The following is a 17,301-nucleotide window of genomic DNA, read 5'->3' on the forward strand; positions in this document are numbered from 1 at the left end:
GGTGCAGAGCCGTGCCCCCATGCTACCATCCATTAAAAAGATCACATCTGCTCTGGGAGTGCTGGGCAAAAATGAGGTCAGGTTTTGTCCAAGCCAGTGCAATTCATAAGCGAGCTCAACTTGCTGGATTTACAGCAACTGTCGAGTCATCCTGCATTACCGAAACTGCAGATATGAACCGACCTGCTGGGAAGAGAATTTGGGATAAATTGTGAACTTCAAAAAGTTTCTGCCTGGAAACTGAAGAGGTAACCATGGCAACAAAGAGGCAGGTTGAACTCGGAGAGGGCCGTTCATCTAGAGTAGGGAGCTTTGTGCTCTCAGATTTGCTGGTCTGTGCACTGTGCATCAATTCCTTTGTTTTTTTTTGCAATGGCGCGATCTCGGCTTATTGCAACCTCTACCTCCTGGGTTCAAGAGATTCTCCTGCCTCAGCCTCCCAAGTAGCTGGGATTACAGGCACCCACCACCATGCCTGGGTATGTTTTTGTATTTTTAGTAGCGACTGGGTTTCGCCATGTAGGCCAGGCTGGTCTCGAACTCCTGACCTCAGGTGATCTGCCCGCCTCAGCCTCCCAAAGGTCTGGGATTACAGGCGTGAGCCACTGCTCCTGGCACCGTTTATTTTGCTTTCTTTATCAGAGCAGGAGAAAGTACTAGCTCAGGAATTGGGAGATAGGATCCAATTTCCAGCTATTTCCTGTTCCAGTACACTTAACTAAGAGTGCCTCAGGTGTACTTAACTAAGAGTGCCTCAGTATACACTGCCTATACTGTATTCCAAGAGGCACAAAAAACTCACTATTTTTCCTTATTGCTAGCAAGCCCAGTATCCCTATTAAGTAAAACTGAAAGCTATTATAACATTTATTAAGTGCTGACTACATGTTGAGCACTGTCATATAAGCACCTTATATGTTGTCACGGATGCTGTGCGGTGCCACCCAGATCCCGTCTTGGGGACTGTGATCATCATTTCCCAGGGTGTTAGTCTCTCTCCAGGAATTGCTCTTGACAAAGGGCACTGCCTTAAGATTAGGCTGTCTTCTTGGGCAGCTGTATGCAATGAATGATCTTTATGGGGTTACCAGGGCCTTGTCCTCTTGCTTCAGTGGACAGTTCCAAAGGGCCAGCTGAGCTTCCAGGCATTCCTTGGAACCAGCTGGGGTCTCTGTTGAAATGGCATGGCCTTCAACTCCTCCCTCTTCCCAGACCTGCTTTCTTTACTCCCTCTTAATTCTGATAACTCTCCCCAGTAAACCTCCTGCATGCAAGTGTCTACCCGAGTCTAGTTCCTAGGAACTCAAACTAAGAATTAATTTATTTAGTTCTCACAACCACCTTATGAAATCAGTTGTTCTCTTCGTAGAGACAAGGAAATGGAGGCATAGAAAGGTTAAGCAGTTTGCCTAGTCTCCCATCAGTAGCCAGTTAACAGTGAACGTGGCCTTCCTGCAGCTGGGTCTTCAGCAGGTCACCTGGCAGAGCCATGACTTGAAACCTGAAAATCTAACTCCAGACCCTGTACTTTTAACCTCACATACAGCCTCTTAATAGCAATCCCAATGCCTTTATGGGAAGATGAGGTGAGAGGAAGGGCATTTATTACCTTTATGTCAGAGATGGAGACAATAAGGTATTAACTGCTTAAACCCAGTATCGTCCACAGGTATAGCCGTGACCGGGTACTAACCTTTGTGTGTGTGTGTGTGGTGTGTGTGTGTGTGTATGTGCAATGGAAAAAGAATGGTAAATTCACATTTGAATTTTGGAGCCAACACCTACTAGCTGCACATCTTTGAGCAAGTTATTTAATAACTAAGACTTTGAGCAAGTCTTACTTATGTGCCTAGCACATAGTGGGTGTTCAATAAACTACTCATCCCTATTCCACTTTTCTGTCATCTCCAACTGTGATCTTGTGCAAGTTTATTTAGCTTTCTGATTCTCGATTTCTTCATCTATAAAATGGAGATGATGATGAAGAAGAGCTTACTTAGCCCCGTGTCCATCATGGTAAGAGCCTCGTAAAGGGTACTTATCAGTATAATCAGATGCTGTTTTGCCCAGGTTTGCACCCTGTGCGCCTGTCCTTCAGGACCCAGCAGGCTCAGACTTACCTGCGATCAAAGAAAGCCCTGTGTGCCTCCCAGACCCACCACCCCCGTGCAAACTCTCTCAACACGACACCGCTGCGTGACTTTCCTGCTGTTACTAGAGGTCGGCAGGTACTTTTCCCTAGGAAACTGGGTGTGCACGTCTCATCCCCGTGCCAATTCTCTTGCCGCTTTTCCTTCCAAACGCGGCGTCCTCTGGGCGGAGGGTGCAGCTCCGCGTGCTCCAGCTGCCGCGAAAGTTGCACCCGGCCCAGTCTGGCTGCGGGCCCCGCCTCCGCCTTCTCAGCGCCCAGCCCCACCCTCCGATTGGTCAGCAGTGCCCAGCCCCGCCCCGCTCCTCCGAGGGGATTAAAGCAGCGGCCGCTCAGTCTGGGCGCTTGCAGGCTGCTAAACCCAACTGCAGTTGACTAGCACCTGCTACCGCGCCTTTGCTTCCTGGCGCTCGCGGAGCCTCCTGGAGCCTGCCACCATCCTGCCCACTACGTGCTGCCCTGCGCCCGCAGCCATGTGCCGCACCCTGGCCGCCTTCCCCACCACCTGCCTGGAGAGGTAAGGGGAGGTTGTCTAACTGCTTGGGGGAAGTCCCACCAACTCTTAGGGAGTGGAGCGGCAGGCCTGGGGACCTGGGTGGGCGCGGGGATGGGGCGCTAGAGGCTTGAGTAGAGAGGTAGAGGCGCACTTGATGCCACGTGCTCAGATTCCAGGAGCAGGGAGAAAGCAAGGGGAAGGGAAGCAAGGGCCCGCGGCTTGCTGCCATCCCCATCTTCTGACAAACTGCAGTCGTGCTCAGGTGACCTGCTGAAGACCCGGCTGCGGGAAGGCCACGTTGACATTTCCAGGCAGCACTGAGCCTGCCCATTTCTTAAGCATTTGTTTTTCATTCCTCAGACCAGAGCTAGGGGCATTGCCTCCTCTGCCCCTGGAAGACAGGGAGATTTTTTTTTTTTTTTTGGTGGGGTGTGTGGGGGTGGGGGCTCCCACTGTTGAGGGTGTGTCCATATTCCAGAGAGCTACTCAACAGCTTCCAATCGTTACTGGCTGGGAAGGAAAAAGTAAAGATGAAGGCAGGAATCAGTTTCCCACACAGTTCATAAATACTTCTGAAAAGAATGCTGAGTTCTTTTCTGAATCAACAGGCACGAAGAGAGATCAGTGTGACTTTAGGGAAAAGCCCATATATGCAGCGTGTGTATTACCCAGAAAGTGTAAGACCTACCACAGCATAGCTCAAACATTGCTTTTGTTGCTTTGGGGTTGATGATGCTGATAAGAGAAGCACTCTTGGCCTGGGGACAGCCAAGAGTTTCCAGGAACTCTTGAGGCTAAAGTTTGGGTGGCGCCACCCAGAGCTCTTCTGGGACCCATAAACCTCTCCACACTGGCTGAGCAAATGAGAGAATGCTTTCATGTTCCTGATTTGTTTTTCAGAGCCAAAGAGTTCAAGACACGTCTGGGGATCTTTCTTCACAAATCAGAGCTGGGCTGCGATACTGGGAGTACTGGCAAGTTCGAGTGGGGCAGTAAACACAGCAAAGAGAAGTAAGTGTTGCTGACCAGCTCAGGGCTCCGAGAGGGAAGGGAGTGGGAAGGGAGTCATGAGGAGGGAAATACAAGGAGAAGCCAGGACACGCTAAGTGGACCTTGGCAACACCTCCCTAGAGATTTTAGTGGGACTTGTTGCTGGTCTGTTACGACTACTTGGCTCATGGGTGAGTGGGTAGGTGGCTCCAGGCCTCCAAGTCCATCCACGGATGAGGGCACACAGGGCATGAATGCCTAGTTCCCAGACTCTCCCACCTCGGGATTCATTGCACATGCATCCAGGGCTAGGACAGAATCCAAGACCACTTGAAGTTTTCTAGTATGCACCTTGCCTAGAAACTCTTTCATATTGGCTATCAACTGTACCAAACTCTGGAGTTATGTGTAGATGTAATCTCTATTTATGAGGACCTTATTTCCTTGGGAAGGTGTACAAAACAAATCTTTGAGAGTCAGGGGAATTGAAATAGTTTTTGGACAGAGACGAGACAGGCTTAGAGATATTGACTGAGGACTAAAGAGTCCCTGGCTTTGATTTCTGGTTGCTGAATTGTGCTCTAGAAAGCACTACTGCTTACCCTAAGTCCAACTAAGAGTTTGAGGTGTCAGCTTCAGCAATCACCAAGCAAGCCTTTCTGTGAATTTTATGCAGTTTTCCATCAGAGTTCTGGCTAGAATTTGTACTATGCTTTGGTTTGTTGATTTTTTTTCTTACTCTTTTTTTTTCTTTTTGTCTTTTAGTAGAAACTTCTCAGAAGATGTGCTGGGGTGGAGAGAGTCGTTCGACCTGCTGCTGAGCAGTAAAAGTGAGTAGGAGCCTTTTGTGTCTGTCTCTGGGTGGCACGTGTGTACTCATGTGCTTTGGAGCCAGCCCCAGGACTGCTGAGAGCCTGGGCAGAATAATAGTAGTAGTAATAATAATAATAATGATCCCCTAGTGTGCCAGCCTCTATTCAACATATAAAGGCAGGTCATTGTTCAAGAAAATTATGTTCTAAAAATAGAGCCATTAAGTGCAATTGCTTTCCTTTCTTCTTGTATTCCCTGCTGTCTCTCCGGCTGACCTATTTCCTCTTCTTTCCTGCAACCCCAGATGGAGTGGCTGCCTTCCACGCTTTCCTGAAGACAGAGTTCAGTGAGGAGAACCTGGAGTTCTGGCTGGCCTGTGAGGAGTTCAAGAAGATCCGATCAGCTACCAAGCTGGCCTCCAGGGCACACCAGATCTTTGAGGAGTTCATTTGCAGTGAGGCCCCTAAAGAGGTTAGAGCCCCCATATGCCCAGTGAATCCTCACGACCCTGCCTGCTCCTTCCCCTCTGAGAATCAGGGCTAGTGGGGAGGAAGGGCTAGGTGTAGAGGTAGAAGGGCCTTACTTGGCACAGGGGTGAGTGGGCTTCTGTGACCAGAGACTAGGAAAGCCAGGCCCAGTGCCACTCCTGGGTGCTTAACCCTAAGACTCATGATGGGGCAGGATGTGTTGGCAGGTTTTTCGGCTTCTGTCCATACCCACCTTTATAAACCCATCCGTTTTTAGAGGCTTAAAACAGTTACCAACTGGGGAGACAAGGTCAGCACAGGGACCTTATGTAACCTGGCTCAGTCCCCAGGCTGACCTGCCTGAGGCCTGCTGGTCTGTGGTCTGTGATTTTTTTGTCTACCTTCTCTCCTGGCCGCTAAACGCATGGCAGCTGCATTTGCTAAAGAACACAGCGCCACCTGGTGGAGAGATAAGAGTAATGCCTTACTTTTGTACCTTATTTTTGTTTTCTGATCGCTGATTGATTCCACATAATTCTGTAAAGGTGTATTGAGCCCCAATTATATTCAAGACACTGTTACAGTCACTGTGTATGTCACAGTGAGCCACACAAAGTCCCTTACCTAATGAAACTTATAATTTGAATGGGGGAAGATGCCAATAACCAACTAGACAAATATATGCCAGGTGATGAGCTATGCACTCATAAAAATACAGCAGGAAATGAGAGACAGGGAGTACCAGAGGTAGGGCCTGGGAAGACATAAGGTTTTCCATTCTGTAAAGGGAAGTGAGGACATATGAACAGAGATAAGAAAGAATTCAGGGAGGGAAGAACATTCCAACATAGGAAGCAGCAAATGCAATGGCCAGAGCCTGCCTGTCACAGTCACGGATGAGCAAATGGACCTGTGTAGAGCAGGGCAAGAGCAGGAGATGAGGTCAGGCATGAGGAGGATGGCCAGGTGTGGGCTTGGGGAGCCTCATGGGCCCAGCAAGCCCTTTGGCTCTTCCTCTGAAAGACATGAGGAGACAACAGAGGAGCTACCAAACTGAGTTGGGTTTTTAAAGGCTCACTGTAGCAACTGGGTAGAGAACAAACCACAGGGGTGGGGGGTAAGGTAGCAGAGAGACCAGGTAGGAGGCCTTGGTGCAAATCCCAGGAGAGCTGATAGCGACTTGAAGCAGGGTTGCTGTAGAAGAAAGGGTGAAAGGGGATTGCGTTTGTATACATTCTTGATAGATCCTCATGTTAATTCTGAGAGATTGGAGGACAGACACTGGATCAGATGTGGGTACAAGCCCAGAGCTGAAAAGCTAGTGATCAACTCAGGAGCCACCACTTCCTGATGTAGCATCCGGTGCTCTTTCCAATGCCCAGCCTGCCATTGGCCCTCCCTCAGCCATGCCCACCCTCTTCCCCAACTCACCCTGTGTGTATCCTCCTTCCCGTAGGTCAACATTGACCATGAGACCCGCGAGCTGACGAGGATGAACCTGCAGACCGCCACAGCCACATGCTTTGATGCGGCTCAGGGGAAGACACGTACCCTGATGGAGAAGGACTCCTACCCACGCTTCCTGAAGTCGCCCGCTTACCGGGACCTGGCTGCCCAAGCCTCAGCCGCCTCTGCCACTCTGTCCAGCTGCAGCCTGGCCGAGCCCTCACACACCTGAGTCTCCACGGCAGTGAGGAAGCCAGCCGGGAAGAGAGGTTGAGTCACCCATCCCCGAGGTGGCTGCCCCTGTGTGGGAGGCAGGTTCTGCAAAGCAAGTGCAAGAGGACAAAAAAAAAAAAAAAAAAAAAAAAATGCGCTCCAGCAGCCTGTTTGGGAAGCAGCAGTCTCTCCTTCAGATACTGTGGGACTCATGCTGGAGAGGAGCCGCCCACTTCCAGGACCTGTGAATAAGGGCTAATGATGAGGGTTGGTGGGGCTCTCTGTGGGGGGAAAAAGTGGTATGGGGGTTAGCACTGGCTCTCGTTCTCACCGGAGAAGGAAGTGTTCTAGTGTGGTTTAGGAAACATGTGGATAAAGGGAACCATGAAAATGAGAGGAGGAAAGACATCCCGATCAGCTGTTTTGCCTGTTGCTCAGTTGACTCTGATCGCATCCTGTTTTCCTAATTCCCAGACTGTTCTGGGCACGGAAGGGACCCTGGATGTGGAGTCTTCCCCTTTGGCCCTCCTCACTGGCCTCTGGGCTAGCCCAGAGTCCCTTAGCTTGTACCTCGTAACACTCCTGTGTGTCTGTCCAGCCTTGCAGTCATGTCAAGGCCAGCAAGCTGATGTGACTCTTGCCCCATGCGAGATATTTATACCTCAAACACTGGCCTGTGAGCCCTTTCCAAGTCAGTGGAGAGCCCTGAAAGGAGGCTCACTTGAATCCAGCTCAGTGCTCTGGGTGGCCCCCTGCAGGTGGCCCCTGACCCTGTGTTGCAGCAGGGTCCACCTGTGAGCAGGCCCGCCCTGGGGCCTCTTCCGGGATGTGCCCTCTCTGAGTTCTGTGCTGTCTCTTGGAGGCAGGGCCCAGGAGAACAAAGTGTGGAGGCCTCGGGGAGTGGCTTTTCCAGCTCTCATGCCCCGCAGTGTGGAACGAGGCAGAAAAGGATGCTAGGAAATAAGTCTTTTGGCGGTCCCTGAGAGTCCTGCTGAAATCCAGCCAGTGTTTTTTGTGGTATGAGAACAGGCAAAAAGAGATGCCCCGAGATAGAAGGGGAGCCTTGTGTTTCTTTCCTGCAGACGTGAGATGAACACTGTAGTGGGCAGAGGTGGCCCAGGACCATGGCACCCTTAGAGTGCAGAAGCTCGGGGGAGAGGCTGCTTCGAAGGGCAGGACTGGGGATAATCAGAACCTGCCTGTCACCTCAGGGCATCACTGAACAAACATTTCCTGATGGGAACTCCTGGGGCAGAGCCCAGGCTGGGGAAGTGAACTACCCAGGGCAGCCCCTTTGTGGCCCAGGATAATCAACACTGTTCTCTCTGTACCATGAGCTCCTCCAGGAGATTATTTAAGTGTATTGTATCATTGGTTTTCTGTGATTGTCATAACATTGTTTTTGTTATTGTTGGTGCTGTTGTTATTTATTATTGTAATTTCAGTTTGCCTCTACTGGAGAATCTCAGCAGGGGTTTCAGCCTGACTGTCTCCCTTTCTCTACCAGACTCTACCTCTGAATGTGCTGGGAACCTCTTGGAGCCTGTCAGGAACTCCTCACTGTTTAAATATTTATTTATTGTGACAAATGGAGCTGGTTTCCTAGATATGAATGATGTTTGCAATCCCCATTTTCCTGTTTCAGCATGTTATATTCTTATAAAATAAAAGCAAAAGTCAAATATGACATCCTGTCTTCAAGTGCTGTGTGGGTCAGGGGAAAGGGGAAGTGTTGTGGAGAGCTCTGGGGAGGAGCTGGCTTTTGGGAATTCCACAGGACAGGCGAGTAAGCTTCCATGGCACAGGCAGAAGTACAGGGAGAGCTCGATGTTCACCTGGTACCTGCCAGAGTCAAGAGAAGGGATAGGTTCTAACGAGGCTGCTATGATCAGTGACTTTTTAAGCTCGTGACAGCCCCACTTGTGTTGGGCTGTTGTGTGGATTGGACTGGGCTCAGCCCACTGTCATTTCAGAGCCCATATCTTTTGCCCACCTGGCTGGGACTCGGCATGAGCCATTTCCAATTCTGCCTGTAACAGTGCAGGGGTCAGTACCCCTTGGTCAAGTAGCAAGACATCCTCAGTTAGGTGGTGACTTTTGTAGGATTTTTACTTTTAAAAGTAATTTGTAATTAAATTCAATTACAAATCTTTTGTAATTTATATTCAAGAAATTATTATTCTTTTTATAATTTCATAGAAGTATCTGAGATGAGGTATATGAAGCCACTCTGTACATGAGGCTGCTCCATTCCATGGGCCAAGGGAATAAGGGTTGAACTGTGCTTGAAAGAATTTGGGGGTACGGAGACAGGCGCGGTGGCTCATGCCTGTGAGCACTGAGGCTGAGGAGGGTGGATCACTTAAGCCCAGGAGCTCAAGACCAGCCTGGGCAACATGGCAAAACCCAGTTTCTACAAAAAGTCAAACATTAGCAGAGTGTGGTGGCACATGCCTGTAGTCCCAGCTACTTGGGAGACTGAAGTGGGAGGATGGCTTATGCTGGGGAGGTCAAGGCTGCCATGAGCTGAGATCACTCTACCGCACTCCAGCCTGAGGGACACAGTGAGACCCTGGGGGTAGGTTTGCAAGGATCAAAATCTGTTCTTCCTCTGCTAATTGCCTGCTTGTTCTCCTTTTTCATCCTACTGAATCCCTCTCATTTTTTTCTGGTTACCACTACTTAAAAAAATGTTTTCTTCTCTGTTGAATGATCTGTTTATACACAGATCTGGACCTTAAATGAACCTTTATTTCTTCCCTATTGATAGTCTGAGTAAAGTGATCAGACTTCAGGAACATGGGGTAGAAATCCCCATAGAATCACATCTTAAGCACAGATCTAAGGAGGGATTCTGTGGGTGACACCAGGGAGGATCCTGAAATTAAGGGCCTGGGAAGGAAGACAGGGACCAACACTGTGGCAGGCCCTGAGCTCTGTTAGTCCTTACAACAGCTCTGTGGAGTGGGTCTGAACACTTTATCATCCAGAGAAGGAAACAAGCTCTGAGAGGGAGGGACATGCTTGGGGCAGCCAGCCAGTGAGTGGCAGAGTGGGGATCTGAACTCAGTTATGCCATGGGGGAGTCCAGTCTGTGAAAGATGGGTGGAGGAATGTGACTGATAAGGGAAGGAAGAGCGGAGGACCCAGAAAGACAGGGAGGTACTAACACTCGCCCTTTCCTACTGCTCTCCTTCCATCTTTATGCCTTTAACATGCATGTATTGAGTGCATGGAAATCCCTCAGACCCAAATGCGTTAGGTCCAGCTTCTGCACAGGCTCACCAAGGCTTCCTTAGAGGACTCTCTCATCCTCTCCAATCAGATACCACAATTTCCCGGCGGGTCTCCCTACCCCAGCCTCTCTCTGTGCTGGTTCATTTTCCACACTGTGCCAGTCTTCAGCTCTAAAGCACAGATCTGAGCACTTTGTGGCTACGTTAAAACCCCTCAGCGGTTCACTTTTGACTCTAAAATAAAGTCCAGCTTTAATCCTGACACACAAGGGGGTCTCTGACCTGACCCAAGTCCCTCTCCAGACGTATCTCCTGCCTGGACAGCCTTCATTCTCAGACTTTTCCCTTCTCTCTCTCTCTTTTTTTTTTTTTGTGGCTACACATGCTGTTCTCTCTGCCTAGAACACCTCTTTCTCCTCTTTTTTAGAAAAAATTGGGGGTTGAGGTGCGAGGAGGAGAATGCCAACTTTCAAAATCCAGCAAAAACATCACCTCCTCAGTGAAGCCTTCCCAGATGTCCCCGTACAGAGTTAATTGCTCCCAACTTGCATGATTCTAAGACACAGTGTTCTTACTTTGATTGTAGCACATATGGTATTCCTCCATAACTTCTTTCTTCATGGCTTTTGCTCTCCTATTAAACTGAGCTCTTCAAAGTCAGGGTCATATTATTCACCTTGGTGAGATGGGGCAGAACAGACTACAGCAAAGCAGTTCTCCAGTCCCAGCTGTGGAGCCGGAATGTTGGGTTGGAATCCTGGCCATTCACCTTGGAAAGTTGCTTAAGCCTCAGCTGTAAAATGAGGATAATAAGAGTAAGCGTCACAGGGAACACCGAATGAAATAAAAGTGTGCGGCACAATGTTAATGCCTCATGACTATTGGCTATTATTATTATCTGATTCCCAGTACTTAGCACAGTGACTTGTATACAGTAGGCATTAGTCAAGTCAAAAAGTCTTTTGACTTCTTGAATAAAATGGCAGGATCAGAATTTCAACTCAGGATTCTAAATCTACTTTTTTTTTTAGCTGCTTCAGTACCATATTTTGTCTGATGTTTACAGCATTCCAGAATTTCAGAAAAAGAAATGGAAGGCGGGAGGCATTAAGTAAGCCAGGGTATTAGAGGGACCATGGGATTCCTGGAAACCAGGTCAGCCAACGCTGTTTTCAAATATGTGCCCTGTGACTGTGCAAGGCTGCTTGTCTCTCACCCTCTACTGCCTCACTGTGGCCATGCCAGGCAATGCAAGCTTTTAAAGTTTGGCTTCTTCCTTTGGAATTATACATCCAATGGCTTTAATTTGTTTCACTGTAGTTTTATTTATTAATGCATTTTAATAAACATGTGAAATTTTAACAGAAATGAGAATTATTAATATCACTACTGAGACAGCACAGCAGGTATGGGAGTTAAACCGAGATTCTTTAGTTTATAGGGATGAAATTACTTTTAAAAATGGAAGCTGTAAGGTAGAGAGAAAAAAGGTGTCGGGGGACGGGCGCGGTGGCTCAGGCCTGTAATCCCAGCACTTTGGGGTGCTGAGGTGGGCAGATCACCTGAGGTCAGGAGTTCAAGACCAGCCTGGCTAACATGGTGAAACCCCGTTTCTACTAAAAATACAAAAAATTAGCCGGGCATGGTGGCACGCACCTGTAATCCCAGCTACTCGGGAGGCTGAGGCAGGAGAATCGCTTGAACCCAGGAGGCGGAGGTTGCAGTGAGCCGAGATCGCGCCATTGCACTCCAGCTTGGGCAACAAGAGCAAAACTTCCAATTAAAAAAAAAAAGTGTCAGGGCCTATTGCCTTGCTGACTGCAAAGTAATTTACTGTCACGAATCTTTTAAATTGGTCCAGTTATTCAAATTGCTTTAAGGAAGAAAAGAAAGATTTGAAATTTACATAACTGAGGTGTGCTCCTAAGGGTAAGAGATATACGGTGGTTAGGCGCTGGATAATGGAGTTGGAGTCCCCATCATTTAGAAAAGATGTTTCTTGATTTACAGTGTTGGTGATTTTCAAGCTTTGATCTGTAACCTGGAGAATGATTTAATTTAATCTTTGAGAAAAGCAACAATGTGTGGATTAATCTTATGATTGTAATGGGATGCCACTTAAGGGACAGTTCCGTGCTGGGGAGGAGAATTGCCTTAGCTCAGTTAATCTCACAGTTCCAAGGGGCAGCCTCACAGGCAGCGTGGTATAACCTAATCATGGAGTCAGCAGGTTCGGAAGTTAGGCAACTGAATTAAGTTCCACATCTGCTATTTATCAGCTGAGTAAACTGCAGCACATTACTCAATTTCTCAGAGCCTCACTTTTTCCTGTAAAATGTGAATAACAATAATATTGTCTTCATAGGACTTTTGTGATGACAATGAGAACATTTAGGAAAAATATTTATCATAGCACTTAAAAGTAAGTGTTCAAAAATCGTAGCTGCTTGTATGTGGCAGGCAATGTTCTAAGTCCGCGTATGTTAATTTCTGTAATCCTCATGATACTCCTATGAGTTAGCTACTATTATTATCATCCTCATTATATAGACACAGAAATCAAGGCCTAGAAAGTTTAAGTAAATTGCCCAAATTCAAAGAGCTAGCAAGTAGCTATATCAGTTAGCCATTGCTACATAACATCAAACCATTCCAAACCATTCTCATATTACTGATGTGAGAACATCAGTGTAATCTTTCTTTCTTTCTTTCTTTCTTTCTTTCTTTCATCTTTCTTTCTTTCTTTCTTTTTTCTTTTCTTTCTTTTCTTTTCTCTCTTTCTTTCTTCTTTTTCTTTTTGAGACAGGGTCTCATTCTGTCACCCAGGCTGGAGTGCAGTGATCAATTCGACCCCATTGTCTTCTCACCAAGATCCAAGAAGGGCTTTTGGCAAGTAAAATGCAATTTATTCCTAAGCTTAGAGAAAATCTCTGCAGTCCCAGCGATCTTTCTTGTCAAAGGAAGGAAAGGTTAAGAACATTGCTTAATTCTAACATCTTGAGTGTGGGAAGGAGGGAGCCAGAGGGAAGGAGGAAGCTATCCTTACATTTCACCTTGGCCTTGGTTTCTCTCTCCATGTTCCCAGCCTGGAATTCGCATCCACTGCTGGGAGGGGTCTCTTCTGCTCTTGGTGATTCTGTCTTCAGAGTCTGGGCCTCTGAACCAGCAGCGACTAGGGTCTCTTTGTGGACAGACTGATCTCTCCTTCTGCCAGGACTGTTGTCAGACTCCACCTGTCTCTTGGGGCACCCCCCTCCTTGATACTCCTGGCTCCCATGGAACAAAACAATTCTGCAGAATGCCAACAATAATTGATGATGTTGTCCTATGACTACAGTGGAACAAGACAGAAATAAGGCCACTTCTTAATGAGGACTGAACACGAGGCGAAGAAAAGATGCCATACCACCATAAAAGTAACCAACACCCCCTCTCCTGGGTAACATGAGCCACCTGTTCCTTGAGCAGTGACAGTGCTAGCTACACTTTGTTCCTCCTGATTCCTAGATGATCATAATGAAGGCACCAAAGTGCTTCTGCTTCCTGACACCACCCAATTGAGAACAAACCTCTATTTCCTTAAACCCTTCCCCAAATCACCTGACAAAAAGCTCAAACCCTAAAATAAGTATCCTGATTCCCTTTTAGAAGATATCCTGGGGCTGGGTGGAATGGCTCACATCTATAATCTCAGTGCTTTGGGAGCACAAAGCTGGAGGATTGTTTGAAGCCAGGAGTTCAAAATCAGCCTGGGCAACACAGTGAGAACCCATCTCTACAAAAAATATAAAAAATTAGCCGGGCATGGTGGTGCATGCCTCACAATGGGTCCTAGTTATTTGGGAGCCTGAGGCAGGAGGTTCACTTGAGCCCAGGAAGTTGAGGTTGCAATGAGCTATATGATCTATATGATTGTGCCACTGCACTCCAGCCTGGGTGGCACAGCAAGATCATGTCTCTTAAAAAAAAAAAAAAAAAAAAAGCAGGGTGCAGTGGCTCATGCCCATAATCCCAGCACTTTGGGAGGCTGAGGTGGGCGAATCACAAGGTCAGGAGTTCGAGACCAGCCTGGCCAACATGATGAAACCCTGTCTCTACTAAAAATACAGAAAAATTAGCTGGGCGTGGTGGCAGGCACCTGTAATCCTAGCTATTCGGGAGGCTGAGGCAGGAGAATCGCTTGAACCCAGGAGGCAGCAGTTGCAGTGAACCGAGATCACACCACTGCACTCCAGCCCAGGTGACAGTCCAAGACTCCATCTCAAAAAAAAAAAAAAAATACTCTGCAGTTCCTGGGATGAGTCCTCCCTCGCTGTAGTTGGTAATACACTTGCCTTGGTTTCACTGTAGGTATGATTCTGCTCACTAGACTTTAACATATGTCATTATGACCAGAAAGGTCAGCATTCTCCAAGAGTTTTTACCAAATCATCTGTTCAGGACAAACTAACATCCACTGTTACCTCTATGCTACCACCCTGGTCTGGGCCACCGTTGACTCTCAGCTGGATTATTGCAATAGCCTTCTAATGGATTTTCCAACTTCCCCCTTTGCTTTCAATCCCCAGATTCTTCTCAGCACAGGACTGATAATGATCCTCTAAAAAAAAAGCAATGGAGATCATGTTACTCCTCTGCTCCAATACTCCAATGGCTACCATGTTGTTTAGTGTGGAAGCCAAAAGCCTTACAACGGGCCCTAAGGTCGCGCCTGACCTGAACCTCTGCTTATCAACTCCCCTCCCTCACTCTGCTCCAGCCTCACTGGCCTCCTTGCTGCTGCTTGTTCCCACCAGGCATGCTCCCACCTCAGGACCTGTGTGCTTGCTGTTTCCTCTGTCTGCTGTGTTCTTGGTGCAGACATCTGCATAGCCTGTTGCTGCATCTTCTGCAAGTCTTTGCTCAAACGTCACCTTCTGAACAAGACCCTTCCCGACTACTTTGTTTAAAATCACCATCCCCATCCTGGCACTTTTAACCCTCCTTATTCTATCTTATTATTTTCTGTAGATTTGTCGCCTACAATACACTACATGATTTACTTATTTTGTTCATTATCTTGCTTCAGTAAGAATGGGGGCAGGGGCTGGGCATGGTGGGTCACACCTGTAATCCCAGAACTTTGGGAGGCCGAGGTGGGTGGATCACTTGAGGTCAGGAGTTCGAGACCAGTCTGGCCAACATGGTGAAACCCTGTTTCTACTAAAAATACAAAAATTAGCCAGGCATGGTGGCTCATGCTTGTAATTCCAGCTACTTGGGAGGCTGGGGCACGAGAATCACTTGAACCTGGGAGGTGGAGGTTGTGGTGAGCCGGGATCACACCACTGCACTCCAGCCTGGGTGACAGAGCAAGACTCCATCTCAAAAAACTCACACCTGTAATCCCAGCACTTTGGGAGGCTGAGGCGGGTGGATAATGAGGTCGGGAGTTTGAGACCAGCCTGACCAACGTGGTGAAACCCCATCTCTACTAAAAATACAAAAATTAGCTGGATGTGGTGGTGTGTGCCTGTAATCCCAGCTCCTCAGGAGGCTAAGGCAAGAGAATCGCTTGAACCCAGGAGACAGAGGTTTCAGTGAGCCAAGATTGCACCACTGCACTCCAGCCTGGGTGACAGAGTGAGACTCCGTCTCGAAAAGAAAAAAAAAAGAAAAGAATGGGGACAAGCTGTTTCTCTGTGATGTTCAGTGATATAGATCAAATCCTTAGAGCAAGTTACTTAACCACTTTATGCTTCAGTTTTCTTATCTGCAAAACGGAGACAAAAATAGTACATACATCATAAGGATAAGATTAAATAATTTAATACATATATAAAGTGTTCAGAACAGTTCCTGGACCATATTAAAGAGCTATGTAAATGTTTGTCATTATTAACAGAATCATCCACATTTTCATCACTCTTACTAATATCATTAGTTCTGGTAGCAAGGCAGCATAGGTCAAGATATAGAGGTAGAAGCATATGACATAATGTGACGAGGAACTGGAGGCTAGCACTGATGATGCCCATGAGGAGTAGGGACAGGCAGGGACTGTATTATAACCTGAAATCATGATATGTTGGGTTTTTCGACTGTTTATGATCTATTTCTGCCTATTAAGATGCAAGCTTCAAGAAGAACTCCTTGAGGAACTGGTGTGGTAAATCACTCTATGCCAGATATGCAGAATAATCACTGGTAACATAGTCAGTGCTCAATAAGTTTGTTTTTTTTTTTTGAGACAGAGTCTTGCTCTGTCATCCAGGCTGGAGTGTAGTGGTACTATGTTGGCTCACTTCAACCTCCACCTCCCGGGTTCGAGCAATTCTCCTGCCTCAGCCTCCCGAGTAGCTGGGATTACAGGTGCACAACACCACACCTGGCTACTTTTTGTATTTTTAGTAGAGACGCAGTTTCACCATGTTGGCCAGGCTGGTCTTGAACTCCTGAACTCAGGTGATCTGCCTGCCTCGGCCTCCCAAAGTGCTGGGATTACAGGTGTGAGCCACCGGGCCTGTCCAACAAGTATTAATTAAATGAATAATGGGTTAAGGATTTTTGAACTTTGTCCTGAAAATGATGGTGGGTCAATGATGCAGGGTGGAACAATGGATGAAGGGCTAGGAAGCAAGTCATCAGTTTCTTGCTATAAATGATGACAAGGACTCGACTGGTCATCCCTTTGCAGATGAAAGCAAGAGACTTGGTGTTGGGATGAGGATGAGGGGTGGCCTCCGGGTGATGGTGCCATCTGTGGAGATGGAATAAGTGGGAGGAGGGGCAGATTTAGGAAAAGATGAGTATTTCCATTTGACACATATTCAAGATTTGTAGGTCTAAAGCTCAGCAGAGAGGCTGGGGTTAGAGAGCGAGGCCTGGGAATCCCTGGTGTATAAGGGGTGGTAGAGGCCCCGGGTCTGGATGGTGTGACACAGGTGGTCGTCAAGTGACCAGGCACTACTTGTTGTTCACAAGTCCCAGGGCTTTGTCTCCCCAGCAAGACTGGGTATTCTTTGGGGATGGAAATACTTTCCACTACAGCACTAAGTACACAGTACACAGCTCATTGCTAGGAAGATAGTCAAGAACAGAACTTGTAGAGCAGAAAGGAACCTTCAAAACCAAGTTATAGGAGAGAACTGAGGCCCTACATGGTTAAATCACATGCCTGAGGTCACTCAGCTAAGCAGCCACAGAGCTGGCTGTAGGATCAGGTCTCCAGACTGCCAGTCCGGTACCCTCCTGAGAAGGCCGCACTGCCTCAGAGCTGTGAGTTGAGTGAGCTGAGACAGGTGACAGGGCTTGGGCTTTGGGCTTACTTAGCTTCTATGAGCCTGTGTTTCATAATCAACAAGATTGTCAGGGGTTAACTGGGACCATGCTGCACGTAAAGCATTGTGTCTGGAACACAATAGGTGCTCAATATGTGTTTACTTTCCATTCCTTTCTTCCAAGAAGACCAGAATTTGCAATGACAAAAGAAAGGACGCAAGAGTGATGGAT

General features: G+C 47.5%; 1 protein-coding gene across 2 annotated transcripts; it reads left to right on the plus strand.

Annotated features, from left to right (window-relative positions):
• Positions 1–2,033: 2,033 nt before the first annotated feature.
• On the plus strand, positions 2,034–8,261 carry RGS16 (regulator of G protein signaling 16). Of its 2 annotated transcripts, none has more exons than XM_003824741.5 (5): positions 2,034–2,666; positions 3,546–3,656; positions 4,401–4,465; positions 4,753–4,919; positions 6,372–8,261. In XM_003824741.5, exons 1-5 carry the CDS (start codon positions 2,623–2,625, stop codon positions 6,591–6,593), a joined length of 609 nt encoding a protein of 202 aa, XP_003824789.1. In that variant the 5' UTR covers positions 2,034–2,622; the 3' UTR covers positions 6,594–8,261. The 2 variants fall into 2 exon arrangements, with proteins under 2 accessions (XP_003824789.1, XP_063454437.1); XM_063598367.1 differs by having other exon boundaries at positions 2,473–2,666; positions 4,404–4,465.
• Positions 8,262–17,301: the final 9,040 nt, after the last annotated feature.

This window comes from Pan paniscus, chromosome 1 (assembly GCF_029289425.2).
Source record: "Pan paniscus chromosome 1, NHGRI_mPanPan1-v2.0_pri, whole genome shotgun sequence".
In the NCBI taxonomy this organism is placed as follows: domain Eukaryota; kingdom Metazoa; phylum Chordata; class Mammalia; order Primates; family Hominidae; genus Pan; species Pan paniscus.